The 25,276-nt window shown below is 37.5% G+C and overlaps 1 protein-coding gene across 1 annotated transcript in view; it reads left to right on the top strand.

The window, feature by feature from the left end:
• Positions 1–25,276, top strand: part of galnt9 (polypeptide N-acetylgalactosaminyltransferase 9) — a 97,638-nt gene that overhangs the window by 42,085 nt on the left and 30,277 nt on the right. The window contains exon 5 of the mRNA XM_084113457.1: positions 22,245–22,442. Coding sequence (XP_083969583.1) covers positions 22,245–22,442 — 198 coding nt within the window. The remainder of the gene's footprint in view (positions 1–22,244; positions 22,443–25,276) is intronic.

Genomic DNA, 25,276 nt, shown 5'->3' with positions numbered 1-25,276 from the left:
AGGAAAAATATTCCACACGTGGGAAATCATTGTAGTGTCCATGACGATGTGAAAAAATAGGCATAAATCTAGTTTGCAGATTCACCCAAATTATTATATGCCTGTTTAACCGAAGCTAATTTGGGTGGGTTTCGGCCTGACGAGAACGTCGGTCTCCTCGGCTGTGAACCGCTCCTGGCGTGCACCTGGCAAATCCATCGTTATAATAGCAATCCGCCATGGAACAAGCACGTCAGCTTTTAAAGGGAATGTGAGATGTCGCTCTGATTGGTTTATTTCACGTTACACCCAAACTAGAGCTGAAACAACTAATCGATTTAATCGATTAAAATCGATTATTAAAATAGTTGTCAACTAATTTAGTCATCGATTAGTTGCTAAATAACTTTTATTTGCCATAAGCGGCTCATTTCGTGCATATTTTAAATCTGCGGTGACCAAAGTGTGGCAGTAATGAGCCACCGGAGGTTTTACTCAGCCAGTACAGCAGGAGAAGTAGCGAATAGCCAATAGCTGGCCTTGTTTTATGTCACGTGCTTCCCGCACAGCGTCTCTGCAGCATTCAGCGAGATGGCGGAGGCAGGCGGCAGTGGAGTAAGCTCGAGAAAGAAAAAGAAAAAAGCGGAAGATAAAACTAATCGAACGAAGCAGCATTCGGCAGTTTAGGATATCGCACAAGATTTGTCAACAAAGAAAACATTTCATCACTGGAGAGTTTTTTTTTCCGATACCATCGTATCAATTGATTTTGATTAATATGCGCGAGGGAGAGAGAGAGAGCAAGACAGCGCTCGGGTGAGTGCGCGCGCGCGGCCGGGGCTCTCTGTTAAACTGACTGGACTTGTCACAAGCAAATGATACACTTTAACTCTATGATGGTTAAACTCTGCAATTCATTATTTTTTCTCAGAACTAATGTTTTGGTAGGAACTAAAGTTTACCATAAATTTACCAAAAAAAAAGCTACTTTCAACTTTCTGATTGATTTCACAGCATAAGCTATAAAGCTGTTTCCCAGGTATAAGCTGTGTGTTTACAGGAAAAAATAAAATAAAATGCAATTTACTGCAACTGTAGTCTTTATTCTTATTCTTCGTGAAAATATGTTCTGCAAGATTTCTTAATAAGCTTTGTTCGGGATGTTATTAAACTACTTTAGGAGCCCTAATGACTGCCATGGTGAAAACATTTGAAGTCTCCTTGTGAAATTTGCTAGAGTACGTATGGGTCAGTGTTTTGATAGCAGAAGAGTTCGACAAAGGATTACTAACACATAATAAAACACAACTCCAAGTATGTTTTTGATGAGGATATGACAATGCAAAATGGTTAAAATCTCTAAAAAGTCTATATTGAATGATAAGGACCCTTTGTTAATAATTTACTTGGAAAAAAATGGGCAAAACTAAAATATAAGTACATAAACCGATTAATCGATTAATCGTAAAAATAATCGCCCGATTAATCGATTATCAAAATAATCGTTAGTTGCAGCCCTAACCCAAACCACACCTATGAGTAATGAAGCTACTTCAGACCAACCCATTTTAGAATTGTGTCGGGCGCAAGAGTCATTTATCCCGCCGGTATAATAGCAACAGCGCCTGAGATCCGCCCAAAGTTACTTGCGTTTCACGTTTGATACTTGCGTTTCAGATCATTAAAATAGGGCCCATTGAATCATTCATTCAAGAGATTTGTTCAAAAACGCTGATTCATCCAGTGATGAAACGAGTGACGTATTTTTGAGTGGGTTACAGAATCTACCTCTACAGTCCAGGTAGAGTAATAAATCCATTGTTTGTTGCCTCCAAAAACACAAAACAGCTCCGATGTGCTGAGACTTGCACTACCAGCCCGCACTCACAATCCTTAAATGAACTTAGGCATCCTTCATCTGTCACCTCCATCAGCTCAACAGCAATGAGTTCTCATTAAGGCCTCCCATTATGACCTCCATTGGGGAATTATGGATTAACCATTAATGAGCTTTTCCTCTTTGTTCCACAACATAAACATTTAATGGAGAGATGATCACTGAATGAGGCCACAGTCTCAGCCACACGATGCTGAATCTGCGGTCAGAAAGACAGAAGATGCATACCTTGTTTTGGAGCCAAAATTAAATTTGTCTCATTATCGCTTCCCTTGTGCAAAACTTGGATTGCTCTTTCATTTTAAATTGGTTTTGCTTCTGTGTGAGCTCCAAATTTCAAGGTGTGAAATGAGACAGTCGGAAATGAAATGCGTTTTAGTGTTTTATTTAAAAGGGGTCATATCATAATTTATTATTTTCTTCCTTAAGCGTTCCTCTAACATTATTTTTTTTAATGTAATGTTTTTCATATTGATTTACCACCCTCTGTCTGACTGAAATAAACAGTAGGCCTATGTGTTTTGCTGCTGCGCCTTAAAGAAACACCCTCTTCACATGTAAAATGAGCAGAAGTTTCGAAAATTAGCATGTTTTCATAGTACATCTAGGTCATGTATGTCAAAGGATCAAGGAACATGTGATTCCTAATGATATGGCACCTTTAACAAACTGTTAGCTGCTTAACAAACTGCTCTCTTCATGTCATCACCAGCCTATCATTTCGTCGTCACCCTGTCGTTGTCAGATAGAACCGCCTGACCCGGGACTTTAAATGCACATAGTTATTGTTAGTCATTGTGCCATCAGATCTTCCCATGGATATATTGTTTATTTTGTTTGAAATATGTTCCACATTTGATGAGGAATATTTTTCTATTTATAGAAACATCACGTGTTAAACTTTGAAGTAACTTGACATAAAGCAAAGCTTCAAAGGCAAGTTGGCAGGATATATCGTGCTATGCAGGAGGGTTGACAATTAGCACTTTGATGTTTAAGTTTCAAAGTAACAGGAGGCAACTAACAGAAATCCAAAGAGGCCAATTAGTCAATATCTGAACTGCAAGAGCTTCGGTCACAGAAACTGTGAAGTGAACAACAGTTTCTAAAATGTAGAGGTATATTCACTAAAAAATCTAATTCTGTCATCATTTACTGAACCTCAAGTCGTTACAAACCTGTATGACTTAATTTCTTCTGTGGAACACAAAAGAAGATATTTTGAAGAATGTTTCAGTGCTTTGTTTTTTGGCTGTGTCCAATGTTGTGTTGGACCCTTTTGAATTTCCTTGTATGGAAAAAAGCAGTTGAAACATTCAAAATATCTTATTTTGTGTTTTCACAGAAGTAATAAAGTCATACAGGTTTGGAGCGACATTTAAATTATGACAGAATTTTAACTAGGAGCCCATGTGGATTGTTTTGCTTAGATTTTGTGGCTATGTTTACTTGATGAGCATAGTAATTCCTTTAGTTAAACAGGCTCTGAAACAACTCAGACAGAGCTTGTAAATAAACAATTATCAGTGAGGCCAGTTCAAGTCCTTGCTTAAAGTTTTTTTTTTCCTTCCCAAGAGGAGTAGATGGATATTTCACAGTACAGTTGCTAAGTGCCTCAGAAGTAGATCCTTAAAAATGACCACGGAGTTGAATCCTCTGTGACCTGAGCTGGAAAAAAACTTAACGTCATGAGCTTCACAAAGCTCAGATTTATGGCAGGGATGTTGCTCCGAATCCTCTTGTTTCCAAGGCCAACAGACAAAGACATAACCTGGTGTATGGAGCATAAAACCTGGACCACTGGGCAACGGAAAGGGTATTATGGTCTGACAAGTTATCTTTCAACCTTACATCTAGCTCCCGGCAGGTTCAGCAAATCTTTTCAACCCAAATCACTGTTGCCAACTTTTATGCACAGAGGGAATCAGTAATATTATGGGTAGTCATTTATGTAAGTCATGTTGAGCATGGTATGGCCAAGGAATAGGAGACTATATATTATGTAAACTAACATTCATGGTATTTTGGTGCATGGTACATTATTTTAAGTGTGTGCCAACTTATAATTCTACAAATTCTACATTATATTACATAAACAAGTTTTGATTTTTCCAGATTTTGACATGGGGGAATTTTGTAGTCACTCTACTACTCATACAATTGCATGAGTAATTTAGCTTGTCGTCTGTAGAGCTCTAGATTGTGAATTATGTAATTTTCTAAAGGTGTTTCAGTCTTCAGTGTGAGTGACACTTGTGGACAGCACATAACAAATTATACCACAGCCTGTAATTCCATCCAAATTTGAGCTTGTCGGCCTGTCAGATTCAAGATGTGCGTGTGTGTCACATGAGGATAGAGTATACAGCCAGTCCAGTGGGTCATAAATTGCACCTACTATGACTTACACAAAACCTTTTCTCCAGGACAGAACATAAGTGTTCTAAACTCGTTCATTATTCATTCACATGACTTGAGCTGAATTGGAATGACAGAAATATGATTTTTAAAAACCTTTCAAATAAGATATTAAAGGAGCATTGCGTAGGTTCTGAAATTTCTAACAGTTACTGACACCAGTGGCCGTTAGAGGAACTGCAGCCAGTCTCATGCTCGTTCTCGGTGTGAACACGCTTGTACGACCACATCAACCAGGGTTGCCGCAGCAACCACTGACGGCTCATCGAGATTCACCAGCATAATGTTGGAGGTAAGAAAACACCATTTGAAAACACTACCGATCGCCGCTGCTTACTAATAATGGCTGCCGTGCCGTACGGATGTAAGCCCAAGTAGACGAGAACGCGCATGACGTCACATTTTGTGAATTTTCGCGCTGATTCAGGCCCGACTCCTCCACACACAACTGAGCCTACAGGCTGATAGAGGCAACCGTGGTGGACAGTCAAGGTGTCATTTTTTTATTACATCATGGTTGGCTCATACATGTACAAATGAAAACTCTATCTTAAAGATTTTTTTAAGTAAAAACCTACACAGAGCCCCTTTAAGTCAGCATTCAGAGTTTGCCATGCCAAATGTGCTATGATTTTTTTAAATGACATCTATATTTTTCTTTCTAATTTAATTAATTTTAATTGCACTTCTGCATTTTATTTGCTGCCTCAAATCAAATGCAGGTATTTAATAAAATTTTGAACATTTCAGGAATTTTTATTTCCATCTTGGTGTTTCCATTTCAGAATGTTTCAGCTGCCTGAGCTGAACAAGATCTACCTTTGCACCCCAAGTCACAATCGGTGTGTATTTCAATATGCATTGTACTTGTACTGAACATACATGCCTGAACTAAAGCATCTGGCTTCTGACAGAATTTCATTATTTATAACACACGCATAACCTTTATAGAGTGGCCCAGCACAGTGTTCGGTAGACTGGCAGAATTAGCTGTGATTGTATGAATACAGGAGAAGGCCTCTGTTGAACATTATTGATTATTCATGACTTGGGTCTTTTATCATCTGCTGTTGAATTCTGAAATGGTAAATGTGTGTGTGTGCGTCATTACACAGTTGAATGATAATTGATATTGCTGAGCACTCATCTGTAGGCCATTTTTCCCCCCCTGAAAAGTATGTCCAGCCTTCCACCGCTGTAACCATTTGCCCTAGTGTCATATTCTTCCAGTCCCCATTGTTCACAGTTGTGTTTGACACTGGTTCGCCGATCTCCCACACCTTTTCTTTCTCTTTCAATTTCTTCCTTCATCTATGCCTCAGGTTTCTTGGGAGCATTGTTTGATTTAAAGGGAGAAACACAGTGATACATTAGAGAATTTGAAATTTATTTATATATGTGGTACTAGACAGAAAATCCAATAGCAACACCAAAAGATCTAAGCCTTGTAGGTATGTGTCCCACAACAATATAAACAAGCGTACAGTAGTTGTTTATCAGCTCCTTCTGTGGGTGTAATTGTCTGATCTTTTGATATATTTTTTAAAGCTGAAGCGTGTCATTTTTCAAAAATACTTTCTCTTGTCCCAGTTTAGTGTGCTGAACTTAAGTAAGCCATTCTTATGTTGACTTCTTGAAGACTGTAAACACTGTGGCTTTGATTGTTTTGAGCAGTCCAACTTTCTTCTTCGACTTCTTGTTAGTGGGACTTTGTGAATAAATGGAGTATTTGGTAAGCTGTTATTAGGTTTGGTGCTGCTAGTTTAACTGAATTAAATGACATGATTAATCTTAAAGGAATAGTTCACACAAAAATGAGAATTCTGTCATTATTTATACATCCTTACGTTGTTCCAGACCTTTACGCTGTTGTCTTCACAAACCTTTTTTCTATATGATTAAGAGTTTCGAAATTTTGAGCAGGACCAAATAATGGAAAACATGGAATGTGGTGGTAGGAGTGTTTGGAAAACCTGCATAAAATCCTGAAAATCTTTATTTTTTCTATTCCCTTTAGTCCCGTAAGTGGCACACATATTAAATTTTCCAGCTTCATCAATTTTGTCTTCTCCTGTGTGTGTGCATGAGATTTGGAAACATTGTGGAGATCAGATATCCCCACGAGGAAGGTAAAACCTGAAATCATCTGTATTGTGGGAACCTGCCAAGTTTTAGGGGACAGAAAATATCACCAACATAAAAACAATAGAAGTAAAAGGAAAATCCCTCCCCCAAACAAATGTGTGTGATGATCGCATCGACAGGACTTGTTTGTATGTCTACCTACTATTTCAACATATTTTGGGAACAGATTTTTACTCAGAAGTGAGCTAAATCTGATCAAATGATATATAGTATGGCAGTATATATAAAGTAAAAGAGTTTTTTTTTTTTTTTTATTGTAGTAATGCAGAAAGATTTCTGTTAGGGTTGTGGATTAGGGTTAGGTTATAATATTTATAAGTAGCTGTATATTAAAATAACAGTCTAACGAAAGTCCCCGTTTAGATAGCTGTGTAAACATGCAGTAGGATTTCAGTTTAATCTTTCAAATTCCTTATTCTACCATCTCATGTACAAACGCACCAAAAGCTCTGTGCAACCACAATATTATTGCTGAAATAGATGTAAATTGTGTACAACAGGCTATTTTTATGCTTTCACCTTTGCTTCAATGGATTTGATAACTGTAGCCATAAATATATTCATAAACAAAGGTGCCGAAACATCCTATTCTTCATATTATGGCAATATAGGATGTCAGAGACTGATAACTGTGATGGATTATGTGGGCCAGAATGTGACCTTGTTTAAGTTGCAGGACTTGGCTGCACTTGCACTTACTCTGTGTGTGTATGTATGTGTGTGTGTGTGTGTGTGTGTGTGTGTCTTACAAATACTGTGAGTACAGTGCTTGTGTGTTTTAACTGACTATTTAATGTACAAGTATGTGTTCCAGAGCTACACTTAAATATGTAAAATTTAAGTTTACTTAATTAATTTGTGCCGGGACTACATTTGAGAGTAAATGTTGAAATGAAGTGTCCTAAAGCAAAGTCCTTCTACAGTGGTGGTCAAAATTGATGGCACCCCTGATAAATATGATGAAAGATGGCTGTAAAAAATAAATCTGCATTGTTTATCCTTTTGATCTCTCATTCAAAAAAATCGCAAAAATCTAACCTTTCATTGAAGTAAAAGAATTGAAATTGGGGGGTAAATCACATTATGAAATAAATGTTTTTCTCCAAAACACGCTGGCCATAATTGTTGGCACCCCTAGAATTTTTTATGAATAAAATATCTCTGAAGTATATTCCCATTAATATTTACCTTTTTTAGCACACCAGGGTGACTAGGAACACTAAATTGTCCAACTATGACTTCTTGTTTCACAGGAGTTTAAATATGAGGAAACACAAAGGCCAAATTCCCTTAATCATCACAATGAGTAAAACCAAAGAATATAGTTCTGATGTGCAGCAAAAGATTGTTGAGCTTCACAAAATAGAAAGTGGCTGTAAGAAAATATCTAAATAATTGAAAATACCCATTTTGACCATCAGGGCAATAATTAAGAAGTTATAATCAACTAAAGATGTTACGAATCTGCCAGGAAGAGGACGTGTGTCTATATTGTCTTAATGGACGGTGAGCAGGAAAGTTTGAGTGGCCAAAGACTCTTCAATAATCACAGATGGAGAATTGCAGAGATTAGTTGAGTCTTGGGGTCAGAAAGCCTAAAAAAAAAAATATCAAACAACCCCTACATCCCCACATGTTGTTTGGGATGGTTTCAAGAAAAATCCTCCTCGCTCCTCCAGAAATAAACTCCAGCATATTCAATTGTCAGACACGACTGGATCTTCAAAAGGGGCCGGATTCTGTGGTCAGATGAAACGAAAAAAAAGGGCTTTTTGGCAGCAAACCCAGCAGATGTGTTTGGTGCAAACAGGGATGAAGAGTACCCCATGCCTACGGTTAAATATACTGCTGGATCTTATATGTTGTGGGCCTATTTATTTGCTGGAGGTCCTGGACATCTTGTTCAGATACATGGTATTATGGATTCTAGCAAATACCAACAGATAAAAAAATCAAAACCTGATGGCCTCTGCTAGAAATCTTATAATGGGCCGTGGTTGGATCTTCCATCAGGACAACGGTCCAAAACAAACATCAAAATCAACACAAAAATGGGTAACTGAGCACAAAATGAAGCTTCTGCCATGACCGTCACAGTTTCCTGACCTGATGAGTGGAGTGAACTGAAGAGAAGAAGCACCAACATGAACTTGTGAATCTGAAGGATCTGGAGAGATTCTGTATGGAGGAATGGTCTCTGATCTCTTGTCAGTTATTCTCCAAACTCATCAGGCATTATAGGAGAAAACTCAGATCTGTTATCTTGGCAAAAGGAGGTTGCAAAAAGTATTTAATAACAGGGTGCCAACAATTATGGCCAGCCTGTTTTGGAGAAAAACATTTATTTTATAATGTGATTTACCCCCCACTTTCAATTCTTTTACTTCAATGAAAGGTTAGATTTTTGTGAATTTTTTGAATGAGAGATCAAAAGGATAAACAATGCAGATTTATTTTTTACAGCCATTTTTTATCATATTTATCAGGGGTGCCATCAATTTTGACCACCACTGTAGTGTTTAATTTTCAGATATGTTGGATATTTATAATAAGAGTTTCTTTTGTTAAAGTTTTTGTGGTCACCATGTAGAGGTGGTTAGGTTGTAGAATATATGTCAGAAATTTAATCAAAAAGTATGTACTTACTAATTTTACGTAACTCAGTGTAGTCAACTGGTTGCATTTACTAGTAGCACTTGGTTTTTTTAATGATTGTGGCTGAATCGCAATTTGCATACTTTTACTGCATATAACGTATTCAACTGTTTTGGGGAAAGTTACTTTTAAAAGTAATGCATTACAAGATTGCATTACTCCCAATAAAAGTAACTAACTGCGTTACTTTGTTACTTTTTATGAAAGCTAATGCGTTACATTACTTTTGCGTTACTTTTTCTCACCTGGGCTGGCCTTGCTTGTTTGTTTTGTATAACAATACAAAAGTTATATTTTTGGCAAATGTAAAGGCCCTTTCACACCAAAAGTGAAATGAAGCCTCAGGCTGAAGGAAATGCATATTTACGCCTGTACAGTAGAGGGCGCCGCTCAAACAAACCTTTCAGCTGTGCTGTCATTCTGGACTATACAGTAGAATGGTTGCAGGAGACAAAAGTTCAACACTCTTATTTCTAAATCTAATCTAAAATATGGTTGAATTAGATCTTGAAGGTCAGCAGCAAAGACATTGGTTAAAGGGTTAGTTCACCCAAAAATGAAAATTCTGTCAGTAATTACTCACCCTCATGTTGTTCCAACCATGTAAGTCTTTCGTTCATCTTCGGATCACAAATTAAGATATTTTTGATGAAATCTGACAGATTTCTCACTCCTCCATAGGCTTTCAGAGGGACCCAAACTCGCCGGCCCAGAATAGTTATTAAAAACATCGTTAAAATAGTCCAAGTGACTACAGTGGCTCTACATTATGTTTATCATGCGACGACAATACTTTTTGTGCGGAAAAACAACAAAAATAACGACTTTATCCAACTATTAGTGTTCTTTAATGTGGGCCTCTGACGAGAGTTCACGGGAGCGCCAGGACGCATGCGCGAGAACTGAGATTACGGCGTTCTTCTTCTTCTTCTACTTGTTACTGGCTGCTCACTCCTATTACCGCCATCTACTGTACAAGATGACGTCCAGACATTGCCGGAAGCGCAAAACGGTCTATTTATAAGCAGAGGAAGACGCGCACTGTATGTAAGCTATTCGACACTTATTGTGATTTAGGTCTCGATGATGTCGGGACCAGAGTCCTGCATGGGTCCGATTTTGTAAATCCGCATCCGCCCGTACCCGCAGTGCTTCAAACCGCATCCGACCCATTATCCGTCAACAGCACTAATTAAAATCCGTACCCGACCCGCTTAAAATAGAACCGACACCCGACCCGCACCCGAAATAAAATAATTTTAGCCAATCACATTATAGACACAATTACAATTATTGCCAGGTCATACAGAAGTTATAACCACAATTAACACAAGGACAACTTCAGCCGAAGCTGTCAAAAGGCCGGTACATGAAGAACATGGCTAACGTTACCACAAAACTGAGTAACCTAACAGACGCGGCTACAACACTATATCTGCCACGCAGTTTCGTCTACCCTACATCAGACAATTTTGGGTTCAAACACGCCCTGCACACCACACATACTGAACAGTGTTACATTTGAAAAATACTGTTCGACAGAACTGCTTGGTTTGTTACCAGTTATCTGCGTGCTTCCTCGGCGATGAAGTTCCACATTTGCGGCTATAATCCAACACGAAACTGCATGCAGCAAAGCCTTTCACAATATTGTTTTCTTCAGATAACTCCAAATTTCTCCCACACACTGGACTTGACTTTTGATGACGTATTGTCGACACAACTTTACAATCTCCACTAGCTATTCTTTTCTTCAACTCCTCAGCATCCATCTCGACGACTGCAGTGAAAGCAGATCGCGCGCGCGCAGTTATGAGGAATTTTTAAAACTGAAAGTATAGATTCCTGGGAGGGCGTGGCGCGTGGGCACAAATAAACTGATGTGGATTTTAAATTATTTTATCAACTTGAAATACAGGAATATTTTTGTAGATGTGTTCCTTAAAATATGCATATATTTTTACGTTTGCATGCGATCGTTTTAAACCCGTGTCCGACCCGCACCCATATCCGACACAGTTGGATATTTTTCACCCGTTTGAGCAAAATTTGCGGGTCACCCGTCGGGTACCCGAACCGAGTAACCCCAGAGTGCAGTCTGGACGATGGGGTGGGGCGACACTTTTAGGCGGGGCGACACGTGTCGCTCCGCCCACACCCAATTTTATTGGTTTATAATCAAGCGGCAACCTCCCCGTCTCTCTCTTGAAACCAACAGGAAGTGAGTTAAACTGCAATTCATTAACTGGCCGCTTGGCCTGGCTGCAGAAGTGAGTCAAATCTGTATCTCCCTCATGTTAAAATTACCAACTTTACAGCAGAAAAAAACATGTTTACAGCCTGGTTCTCTCTGTGGCTTTGGTCTATACAGCTAATTTTGCCCTTCATAACAACTGTGAGGGGGGTGAATTTTTTTATAACTCATCCGTTTAGTTGATTAATATTTAAATTTAAGGGTGTGGCCACTTGAGTGACAGGTGGATTCCCGCTGATGTCAATGCTAGCCGTTTGTCTGCTGTTACTAGCCGTCACTTCACCTCAGCAAATGTTAGCTGCTGAACTTGCCTTCTCTGCAGTGTTTGTGCTTTTTTTCGGGATTATTTCATACAATTTAATACTTGGGTACAAAGCCCACGTCTTTGGATTCAGTCGTTGTCGTCGAGTATCGTTTGAGAGAACAACCAGCGCTGTATTTCAGTTGTTTTCCTCTGTGAACAGGCACTAATGGATGTCTGACAATTTCGTTGCTTTTTGGGGTTTTCAAATTTAAAACGTCAATAAAGGCTCGTTCGTTCTGCTCTCACGGAACAGATGGATTATATGCTTATGTACCGTCAGATGAAATCATGCAGGCGTCGGCGCTTTCTCCGTTCATGCAATAAATGCACATCCATGAATGAGCGCGGATTTTCTAGCGCATTTAACGTTACTTGCACTTCAAAGGCAATATATCTATGGTTTAACGGTTTAACCCATTTGAGAGGCGGCCGAAATCAGAATTTAAAATGGACTGAATAAGCTCTCTACGAACTTGAGCGATGCCGCGCTGACGGACCATGAAAGAGTGACATGTATGCACATAAATCACTGTCACACACAAACACTCTCGAAGTAATACACAGTCTCACTTGTAGCCATGTATTTGAACTATTATAATATTTCGAAGGGCAAAAACAGGAACTTTTAATTGGCTTTACATCATCAGCTAACTCGATCACGTCGAGCTAGGTGATTTCAGATAGCCAGGCTCATATCGATGGCCAGGCTCCTCAGCTCCACTCACGCACTGTTTGCCTATTTTCTGTTATCCGGGAGTGACGCAAGGCCAAGATGGCGACGGACGGCTCCGCCCACTTTAGGCTTCAAAAATGCTCTTCAGAAACCTACGGGTGACGTCACGGACACTACGTCCATATTTTTTTACAGTCTATGTTTATAATACAGCAATCTAATCGGCGTAGACGCTTGAGGCATGAGCATGCGCATTTCTTTATGTATGAGTCTATGGTAGGAGTTTATGAATGATCTACGACTACTACGCTGTTTGGCCATACTACAGAAATATTAAGTGATGATAACCATGGGGATTTCCGATTTCAGTAGCCTAATGATCAATTGGATAATATTTTGCTGAATTTACGAATCAAGTTAGATGAAGTTACTGTCAAAATGTATTCGTATAGCGCTCAATTCACATCGTCTCAAACCAGCTTTACAAAAAATCATATTGTAAGCTTTAGGCTAATATTGAGCAGTTTTAGGGCTAGGCAGTGATAAATTAATTGCTGATAAATTACTGTTTGAGATTTAGCCTATACTCTTATATTTATTAATTTACCCTGCAGATAAGTCAGTGCCACTTTTAGTGAGCAATGATCATGACAGCATGAAATTACTGGCATAGGCTATCAAAGGAGAGATAATTTCTATAGGCTGATTTAGGCTAGACAATATTTTTCCGCATGTCATGCAGGGCTCCGGAATTTCAATCATTTGTAAATGCTTCTTCGTTTTTCCATTAGGATCAGTGAATAAACACAAACTCGGGATTTTACACAAATGATGATAATTCACTGTATTTCAGTAAAACATCGGATAAATCCGAAAGTGTGTTTTATTTTATTTTAAAGCAAAACCACAGTGACAAATAAGACAATAATAGGCTAGCCTACCAAATAGTATACAAGCCCAGATCGATATAATAAATCTGTTTTAGTTAATACATATTTATTTATTTATTTATTTTCACATTTCAGCACTACACGGTTTTAATTCTATTGTAGCCAACGCACAAAACCCAATGGCCTGATGTCACAGTAACAGATAGTCGAAGTAGCCTACGGTTGACACTTATAGAAAACATGAATCTTTAAAACTATAACATAGGGATTTACAGAACCAACAGGCCCTCATTTTAACAAAGAAATGTGAGTTTGCCATTAAACATTGTATTTGCACTTTGTAGCCTACCAAATAATGCACGCATTGGACAACATCTCGTTAAAAAAATGACAACAAAAAACGGTCGTGCTTTAAAAATTAAAATCAGCTGCTTTTACATTCTTACAGTGAATTATCATCCTTTGCGTAAAATCCCGAGTTTGTAAAACATCTCCTTGAAGTAACGTTAGGCCTGCGTTCGTTTTTAAACAATAACTTCATCCATTCTGTTTCTTAAGTACAATAAAACATTAGCCAATAGATCTTAAAATTACCATGGTAAACCGACAAGATAGACAAATAGCCTACGAATAAAGTTAGCATTTAATATTTCTTTAATACGACCAAATCATTCATAAAATCGTACTTGAAGGAATGCGCATGCTCAGACCTGAATCGTCTACACCAATAAGATTGCGGTATTATAAATGTAGTCACTTGGACTATTTTAACGATGTTTTTAATAACTATTCTGGGCCGGCGAGTTTGGGTCCCTCTGAAAGCCTATGGAGGAGTGAAAATCTGTCAGATTTCATCAAAAATAGCTTAATTTGTGATCCGAAGATGAACGAAAGACTTACATGGTTGGAACAACATGAGGGTGAGTAATTACTGACAGAATTTTCATTTTTGGGTGAACTAACCCTTTAATAAAGTGAGATTAAATACATAAAGTATATTTGTGTCATTTAATATAGTTAATTATAAAAGTTTTGCACAAAATTCTGAGATTGCATTTTATTCATTTTGAGGAATATTGAATGTTATAGTGCAAGTGAGATGAGTAATGTTCACATTTAGTCTAGAACTAAAATAACCATCATATTTACACAGCGCACACAACACCTCCTCACTTTAATTCTCTCAACATGGGGACAGGAGAGCTGTCAGTCAATAAATGTGAAAAAGTAACTAGCGTTACTTATTTGAAAAAGTAACTTCGATATTTTGATTTAAATTGAAAAAGTAATGCGTTACTTTACTAGTTACTTGAAAAAGTAATCTAATTACGTAACTTACTTAAGTTACTTGTAATGAGTTACCCCCAAAACTGGTATTTAAACACAATAACATGGTATAAAACTACCATAGAACCCTTTGTCACTTACTGTAAGCATTAGCATCAATGTATTACTTTAACATTCATAATTACTTAATCTTATACATTTAAAATGTTGTTGCCTTTTTTCAGGCATTTTTAAAAACTGTTTTAGGCTAAATGCATGTGTGCACAATTTAAGGCTAATTCACTCTGCATCGACAGATGGCAAAACACGTTCACACCCCTGTTGGCGTATGTTGCTTATTTTCACCGATTGAACATGTTGAACCAGCATTCGTTGGGTCTTGAAATGTCTGAGAAGTAACATACTGTAATTTGTTGACTATCGGCGTTGGTCTCTGTGTGTCCATGCAGTGTGAATTAGCCTTTAAAAGTTTGAAAACATAGCAATCTAGGCACCTTTAGCCTACAATTTTCAATATTCTAGATTGGGATGCACTGATTGCATGCTATATAGGATGTGCACTGGAATTCCGCCTGTGACTTTAGCGAAGAGATTCAGATCAGTTTAAATCTACATCTAATGATTTCACAGCACTGAAATGCATTAATGGTGGTTACCATAGTGATTTCGTGGAGGAGCGATTTCTATAATATGATATCTGACATGTACCACACAGTTGCTTATTGGTTAGAAAGGCACTCTCAAAAATCAATGAAGCAAAAATTCGATAATTGGTGTCATATACTTTCAAAATAATGATTAATGGGATTCACGTTAAACTCTGACCTCAGTGTCTCAATGAAAACATTAATCAATACATAGCTTTCACTGGGATGGCCTTTCCAGGAGCCCACATGAACATTTCAAGCAAACCTCCAAGGATTCACTGCCTTGTTCCTCTCAATGAAAGCCTTTCTGTTTGCACTATTGAAATCACCTTTCGGTTTCTTAGATGCTTTTATTATCTCAGGAAGTGAATCTCAGGATAAAAAGGATTTTAAATTTGTCATTTAGCTGAAAGTTCATCAGTGTACAGTATTGTTACATGAACAATGTCAGGCTAAGTGTCTTGCTCAAGGCCACATGATGATAGTTTATAGATTCCCCTTTGTGCAGGGTTTGAACCTACAACCTATTGATTATCAGACTGAATCTTTAACCACTAGGTTATTCCACTAACAGTTTTTAAATAGTTTTAAATCTGTGGTTCACTAAATGGTTTAATTGTATCTGGAGCCAAATGTCTGGTCAATATTTGTGAAGGCGTAATTTGTGTTCTTACTAAGGTTTGAAATCAAGTGTAAAATTTCTAATAAGCTAATGGAAACAGAGTGAATTGTGTGAGTGAGTGTGAATTAAAGGTCCTGTTCTTCGTGATCCCATGTGTCAAACTTTAGTTAGTGTGTAATGTTGTTGTTAGAGTATAAATAATATCTGTAAAATTATAAAGCTCAAAGTTCAATGCCAAGCGAGATATTTTATTTAACAGAAGTCGCCTACATCGAACGGCCCGTTTGGACTACATCCCTCTACTTCCTTCTTTAATGACGTCACTAGAACAGTTTCTTGACTAACCTCCGCCCACAGAAATGCTCCCTCAACTCTACCGAAATTCGTTTATGTACTTGCGCACTTCTTATAACTTACTGTGTTTACTCAGCTCTTACGGTGATTTTCTGAAGTAAAACTGACGCTTCATCTTTTGTGTGATGTACAATAAACTTTATTAAACTCATCAGTATATGTTTGATCATCATTCGAACCTGGTCCGAAACAGCAGACTTGTAGGCTATTAATAAATAATGGATACATACAAGCAGATGACAAATACGTTATAATAACCATAATTAAACTACTAAACTATACCTGTTCCATCTCTATACAGCACTCTGACTCTATAGGCATTATTGTCCGACTCGAAATGAACACCGTTACTGAGAGTTTCTGATATTATCATCATTCCGTGAGATGAAATTGTCCTGAGACTGAGCGCGAGCTCATGAAGCTCCACCCCCTGTGTCGTCCAGCAGCAGCTTATTTGCATTTAAAGGGCACACACTAAAACAGCGCGTTTTTCTGAGCCCCAAAAAATGACAATTTAAACATGCTGTAAAAAATTATCTGTTGGGTATTTTGAGCTGAAACTTCACATACACACTCTGGGGACATCAGAGACTTATTTTACATCTTGTGAAAAGGGGCATAATACGGGACCTTTAAAAGTGTTCTATATGACGTGTGATATTGGTAAAATGTCATTATGCTTTTGTTTGTGCTGTTATAGAGCCTTTGATGTGATATTGTCAGAACTAAAGACAGGTTAGCTTGCATGCATCATTGAAGACTTTCTAGAACTGCTTTACATAATTGTTGATTCACCTTTTACCACACTAATCTACTGGAACTTGATGAAGAACTCCAGATGAAAAATCTGAAGTGATTAAAGCTAATGAAGTATGAGGGATGAGCATTTTTGAAGTCAGTCAATTGGAAGTACAAACACAGTTGGCTACTTGCAAAATGAAGCTAAAAGCTCACTGTGAAATGTTCACTGCCAGACCTCCACTATAGAACCAATGATACCCATACTGCAAAAATAAAATATGTAATATGTATCTAGTGTAATATGTATCTAGTTTACACTTAATTTAACAAGCATTTTCATAAAAACAAGTAAGATAGAAGTTCAAGCTTAACTCAGGAACTCTTGATCCAAAATGGAAGTTGGAGTTGTAAGGGGGTGCTCTGTGGCGTTTCCCTACGTATTTATGCAGGCTTATTGGAAAGTTAAATTAATCATTCATCATATTTGGTAAGTGATTAATCATTGTGCTTATAGTTAATTAATATGGATGATACTGCAAGTGGCCAATTTTCAACCTAATAATGAGTTTACTGTTTAAATTGAGCTTATGTATTTTTAGAGCATATTATTATGAAGTGAGCACACAGATACTGTGAGGATGATGTACTTGCTCTTGGGAACATTTCATAAATATTAAGGAGGGGGAAAAGTAAAACATTTAACAGGATGAGGCTAACATTGCTTTACCGTGACAGGCTGCAACATGTCTAAAGGCGATAAATCTTTCCCAGCTTCTAAGCTGCTCAACAGATTCATAATGTGCTTAAAAACAGCATGTAAAAAATTAAATCCTCCATCCCACTACAGGAATAAAAAAGCTTTGGGGAACATTTTGCCCTAGACTAACCTTTTTTAACCAGGCACTATTCCCTGCACACTAAGCAGACACAAGCAGTTCATGGGATATTTGCAGTGAATGAGGCAAGATTTCATTTTCTGATAGAGGCACATGAGAGAAACTTTCCTAATTCTGGATATGTCACACAGGAGTTTCATCAGTTGTGGAGAATTGAGGGCTGATCTCTAAGGACTGTGTTCCTGGACTATCTGTAAAGGGAGGAAGACAGGGAAGATAGCAGGACTTACCTCCATAAGATGACATGCCAAGTCAAGCATGTGGGTGATAGAGATCCGTTTACTCAGCAAATTGTCCGAGACTGTGCATGGGCTACAGAGCTTTATTGTTTCAACTAAGTGATTTATGATGTACCCCATGGACCTTAGTCAAGGTAGGCGCCATATTTAAGTTGACATGAATGAAAAGGTGGCTGTGAGAGATAGACATATGGGTTGCGGGATTGTACTGTATGTTTAAAAGTCCCAGGTTGCATCTACATTTTCAGTATTTGATCATTGAACAGACTGTACATCTATTCCACAATACCAGTGTTATTTACTGTTATAGTATTTATTAATATTTTTAGCTTTTATTTTTTTATTTAGATTTCTAATTTTAATCTTTATTTTGTTATGTGCTTTTGTCGTTTTTTTTACATTTCTATATAAAGCTTTAATTATTTTTATTTCAGTTTTAGTTTGTTATTGTAGTTATTACTGTCTGAGACTGAAAATGCTTCTGTTCTTCATTTTTCTTCTTTAATACAGAAATTTCCCTGACAAATTATATGATCAGCATAACAATTTAAGTGAAAAGTTGATCTGCAAATTATGATGATTATTATTATTAATGTGATGTTCCTTTGTTTTAAAATGTTAAAAATCCCCAAATATGTACTTTTATATTCTTTGTTTATTTCAGTGTTTAAATTACATTTCAAATATCAGATTCCTGGAGACGTTTTGGACTCCACAGTGTATCTAAGATGCATGCAGATTTGTTTTTTTGTCTGAGACATTATACACATAAAGTGTACATGAAGGAATGATGTTAGAATAAACCAAAACAAAATATCATTATTAAACCTGACATTTTAAATATAGTCAATCTAAGGCTGTTAATACAAGATTTTCCCTCAATATTTTTTCTCCTATTTATTATTTGTGATTTCGTGTCTGGCATTTACATCTATTTTGGAAATATCCAAGCGTGTCCTGTGGGTAATGAAAGAAATGATCACTGTTGCCCTTCTGCCCACCTCTTGTATACCAAAGAGAGTCCCTTTTGTAATTAATCCTAGCAATTACTGGCAGCTGTGTTAGTATAAGGACGGAGTTTTTAAAATTGAACATTCATCTTAGGGGATGCAGTGCAGCATATATTTTTTTTCCTGTCTATATTCTAGAAGTTTTTTTTTATTATTATTATTTTCTTATTTTTCTCCTTCTGTTTACTCCCTTCACACTGTCTTTTGTGGCACTTGATATGTTTGTTTTGAGTTGAGCCTTATGTAGCTCTCCAGTGCGCGTCATGGCTCTGTGATACTGTAAGGTTATATTTTGATGATTTTCCCCCCTCTTTCTTTTGTTTTTGTTCTCTTATGTGACATCCTGGAGTGAACGGAATGTGGGCTGTAACATTTCCTTTCACAAGACTAGTTTTACAGATTCCTACTTGCATTCAGTGGGTATGCATATTAGCACTCAGTGATGACGTGGGTTTTTTGTGGGTTTTTTGCTAGTTTTTCTCAAGTGTTTTTTGCTAGTTTTAGCCCGAAGCAGTTATCATTTTCACGTCCTGCGCCACGTTGTTTAAATAGCAAATGCATTTGCGCCCATGGGTGTGCTGGTCTGAAAATGAGGTGTGTTCACGCACATTGTTGGTGCGTTGCTATTTTGAGGCAACTGAAATAAAGCAATTTTGTTTTTGTTATATAAAGGACGCGTTAGTAATGTGCACCTATAGGCGGATCCACAACGCACGTACACTCTGCTTATTACACACACAGGGATGTGCAGCACACAAACTAGCCAAATATTAAAAAATACAAGGATTACAATGTAAAAGATGAATTTTGTGTACATAAATATATGATGGAATCTGGCTTGTCCCGTAGATGGTCTCCTTGCGCGCTTTAACCTCGCACACGAGCAGATCCGTTTGCGCTCTGGGGACGGTTCAGTCTTTCCGCTTGCAAATTCCACCATGTCAATAGCGAGCCATGGTGCGAGCGCAACTGGCTTTTAAAGGGAATGGGAAATTACACCCAAAACACACCCATTACTCATTACGAGAATAAGGACAACCCTTTTAGACCATGCGCTGCGCGCCCCGACGATTTTTCCCGTCGTTAAACTAGCAAAAGTGGATTCAGACACACCCTAAGTGCACTGCGCTTTAGACAATCCGCTTAGATCGTTAAACTAGGGCCCTATAAAATAGGATGATAAAATCAGGGAAAGTTGATGGGCTTGGTTATTTGCATGCTATATTTCCTCATATTTACTAGCATTATATATTATATCACACTGGATTTTTTTTGACTCAACTAAACCATTTCATAGCATCTCAGCTTACTATGGATACTCTACTAAGCAAATGATCAGTTTAGAATTGTTTTTCACCAGCACAAGACAGGATAACCAATAGAGTAGACTACACGTGTGGAATCTTATCTGCACACCACAGGTTTTTTATAGCCCAGAGTGGGCTCCTTTGGGATCTTACATGTAGCTAGTCCAGGTTATGACGCCAGCGGCCCAAGGACAGAGAGGATGAATAGATGGGTTCACAAGAGGGATGGTTTCTCTTGCAAGGGCATTGCCCACATGTGCTGTTTCGTGCTTATTCAGGACCAGGCTTTCATGAAAGAGCAGCCATCTGGTCTATAGAGACGTCTGTAGTAGAATAGTAGATTGACAGGGTTTAGTTTCTGTTTTTTGTTTTTTTTAGATCAGTTGTTGTTATTTACCATTATATAGTATAAATTGACAATTTGCACCATGTTTAAATGCAGCTTGTACCACAAATTGCAATAGTTGGTTGGAAGCAGGTTTGGACTGTAGGCTTAGGCTAGTGCTTAGATTTTATGCATGAGTGAGTCAAATTTAAATCTGGCTTGTGACATTTTCTAATCTTATCCTCATCCTCATCTATGAATAAAAAGGCAAAAATCCTGTTGTTAGACTGTATATGATATGCATTTTTCTGGGTATATATAGATTTTTTTTTTAAAGAAATTAATACCTTTATACAGCAAGGATGCATTAAAGTAGAAAAATGAATGACAATAAAGACATTTGTAATTTTACAAAAGGTAACACTATGTAGCTTTTGTCCCTCTATCCATGGAAATCCTGCTCCATTCCCCATAAAAAGACCTCTGTCCCAGATGATACCAATATGCAGCCCTTTTAAAAACCTTTTTTTCCTTGTTAATTGGACACTTACATTAAGAAGCCTCTCAGTGGGCTATTTTATTTTCTGAAAGCCCCACTCACAGCCCTATTAAAACTCGTGTCTCCGTGTTGATCATTACCTTAATGTAATTGAGCTTTTTAAGGATGACCTCAAAAAAAGACGAAGGACACCAAAGGAAGAGACATATAAGGATGTAGAGCTAAGAAATAGTACATTCAGAAGACAAAGAGCAACGGTAGACAAAAATGATTTGCAGGTACAGAAAGGACATTGATGGGAGGGACTGACAGAAAGTTTTTGCAGGTTTTCTTATTAGTCTGGTGTTTGCTTCTGCTGAAAATGTCAATATGTGATGATCACGCTGCCAGGCTTGATTGTTCTCCTTTTAAACCAACACTGGTTGTGATAATGGAATACAAGCTTATTTACAAAAAGGACAGAATCAATTTTCTAACCAAGATTATTCTTGGAAACAGCCACATTGGTTTTAAAGTAAACACAGAAGCTGTATACTATAGATGAATGAATTGAATGAGAAATTGGCATTTGATTTGTTTTGGTTATTTACAATGTCAGTTTACTAGAGGCATTTGTGCATTACAATCAAGTATGTGTACTGTGTGATGTACAAATTGTATTACTTTTCACAAATTCAAAAAGGCACAGTGTAAAATGTGAATATAACACCTTGTCAACAACCTTAATTATTCATCAATCTCTTTAAATATTTGGTTCAATTTGGTATTCCTATGACATTCAAAAATTTGATTTGTGTGGACAATATGATGAAATCTGAGAAGATTAATACAGGGAAGTGTTGTTTCTCAGTTGTGGAATGTTTGTAGTTCCCCCATCAGTCCTGCTTTCAGCCTCTGGTATGGGCGTTTTGGAGAATGTTTTAAGAAAATTTAAGAACATTTCACACTGACATCCTAACTCTGATTTCACTTCTGTTGCTCTGTGTAGCAGGAATATAACAGCCACTATTTGTACTGGAAGTAAGAAAAGCTCAATATGTCTCAACTCCTGATCTCTCTCTCTCTTATTCTTCTTTCTTTCTGATCTCTATCACTTATTCAGGGCTGAGCCTATCCTCACCAGAGTGAAAGAAGATCACACTAGGATAATCCTCCCTGCGATAGATAATATCAAGTACAACACCTTTGAGGTGCAGCAATATGCTAATGCAGCTCATGGCTACAACTGGGGACTCTGGTGCATGTACATCATCCCACCGCAGGATTGGCTGGACAAAGGAGATGAGACTGCCCCCATCAGGTAAGGGCATCCAGCGGTCCACTCCATAATGCATGAGGACATTCTCTGAAATATAAATGACCAGGGATATAAGAGATTAATATTTTAGAAGTGATAAGGTGGCGTTAGCTTGCTGCATGTGCAATAAATGTATTAATGTTTTTGTTTCCCTGAAGCGCTTGTTAGTGTTATTTCATAACACTAGTGTGTGAATGTGTAAAAAAAGAAATTCAGTCAACACTGTAGAATTGCACGGCACATCAGTACTAAAAAGTACCATGGTTTACCACAGTTTGAGATCATTATTTTGGATATTTTGGTGTCTGACCTGGACGACAATGTAAAGCTGCTCAGAATTTTAGCTCAAACATTTCTAACACCAAGATCATGGAAATGTTTTGATTCCCAGGGAATGGATGAAATAATAACATGTATACTGTGAATGTTTTGGTTAAAAAAAGCTTTTGCCAAATATAATGTATAAATGTCAATGTCAAATGTGTATGCCAAGTATAAATGTAAATTAGTGCATTTGTCAAATTTGAGATTATAACTGTTTATCTAATCACATATGGGAAGTAGTAAGTTGGACTCTTTATAAGAGTATAAGAGTGATTATAATCAAAGCTCTACAAGAATGAAATATATTTTTTTCAAATATTACCCATATATGGTGGCCTCAAAAAGTATTTGGATGCTGAAACTACAATTAAAAATTCATAAAGCTTATGCAACGCATATCAAAATAAGTGGCATATCTGTGTTAAAGAAATATAGCAAGCACAGTTTTCAGTTTACAGTGACTCCAAAAAGTATTTGGACACTTAAAAATGTCTGAATTTCATTGTATTAGTGCCATATGCAAATAAAATGATGCTATCCTATATGAAGAGTTCAGATGCAAAAGCCTCTAAGTGCCATTTGAAATTTTCTTCTAGAATGATCATTTTTATCAAGCTTGTATATTTAAGTTCCGTAATTTCAGTTAAATGGCAATGAAAATTACATATTAATTGTCATTTAAGTGAAATTACTGAACTTAAATATATGAGATTGATAAAAATGATCATTCTAGAAGAAAATTTCAAATGGCACTTAGAGGCTAAATGTGTCCAAATACGTTTTTGGGTCACTGTACTGTATGCAAGTAAGATTATTGCAGATAGTGTAAATATGTTTAATACAATTAGTATTCATACCAAGGTATCAGTGGATGGTCTCATACCGAAGCCACAATTTTGATGTCACCCAGCCCTACCATGCTACAATTCTCAAATCATGAGCCTCTACAGTGAGATACTCATTTTATGCTTAAAAACCAACTTGGTGAAATGAGCTTTGTTACTGCTCAGTCCTAAACCCCTGAAAGAGATGGATATACCCTGCCAGAAAAGAGTGGACTTTTTCATTTCATATGAAATCTGGTCAAGGTCGCTATTGTGTGAGAGTATCAGGACAGCAGAAATCCCATTCATTATTCATGCCTCTGACTGATAGCTATTTGGAGAGAGAAACTAGGCCTGTAGCCCAGTATTACTGGAGCTGATCCCTCTGATGCCTCATATTGGTTACTGAAAAGTTTTCTTTTTTTCTCCAGAAATATCTACTATCCTACGAGCAAGCACGGTTCCTGAACTCCCTGAAACACCTCGATTGTAGTCTTGAGTTTTCTTCCTGAACGTACACGTCACAATATTCCTCATTTAAACAATTCCCGACCAAGGCATAAAAAAAAATATTAAAAAAAAAGCAGGGAGGTCTAGTTGAGTTGTGTTAGTAGTGTGTCATGGTAAGGGTCGTGACATTTTCCAAACACGTGTAACTATCGTAGGCCATTAAGAGGTGTGCGTGTAAACCTCACTCCCCTGATCTCAAGAGGCGCTCTACCGACTGAGAGGTCGGCACTAGAGGTTGCGGTCTTTAGCCTCGTTGTTAGAGCGCCCGCCTGAGACCACGGTTCGTATCCCGCTCAGAGCGGGTTGAGTAGAACCAGTTATACATGCTTGAAGCAGTTGACCAATCACAACACACTCGTCCAGCCGACCAATCAGAGCACGTTACGCTTTTCGGAAGGAGGGGCTTCATAGAGACCAGAACTAATCAGAGCGTTTCAGACAGACTGGGAAGTGAGGTGCTGCTATGATGTTAAATATGTGAAAAATAATGTTTTTTGGACATTCAAGCATGAAAACCTTTTGTAGTAGACACCAAAAACAAAACCAAGACCTTTTTAAAGTAAAATCTTACTTACTATGATTAATTATAAATACAATGAAATAAACCTATGAATTCTAAACTAAAACACCTGTAAAAAATTTTTTTTTTGCATTTCTACATTCGTGCATTCAAAGTATACATGTTTTATCAGCGAGTGTGTTCCCTGAGAATTAAACTCAGGAGCGAGTGTTGCTAGCGCCATGCTCCACCAGATGAGCTACAGCTTTAGGATCTTGATTAGTGAGTCTTTCCAAACGAATTTAGATTAATATGATTAATCTCTCAAGATCGATTCCTACAGTACTTCACTACTCAATTAAAAAAAAATCATGCATATATGACCTGAGGTAACAATATAAGTTAAATGTTTGAACAAAATCTCATTACAGAAAAAGGCAACAGTCATTGTCCATGCGATCCTTTTCTCAAGTGCTGATATTGACAGGTTCAAAATGGCCGCCCGCAGGCCTGCAGTATGTCAATGTGGTGCGCTATTGGAAATCATTCCAGCTCTACTTCTCTCGAGCTCTCGGTGTATCCACTGCAGCTCAGCTAGCCTGTGGCTATTCAGCACTGAGGATCCCAATACTCATAGCACACTGCAGCAGGGTTTATTTAAATGATTCATGTTTACTGTT

This window comes from Abramis brama, assembly GCF_963993115.1.
Source record: "Abramis brama genome assembly, chromosome: 5".
Lineage (NCBI taxonomy): Eukaryota > Metazoa > Chordata > Actinopteri > Cypriniformes > Leuciscidae > Abramis > Abramis brama.
The sequence above is the reverse complement of the archived record's forward strand: the minus strand, read 5'-3'. Positions and strand labels throughout refer to the sequence as shown.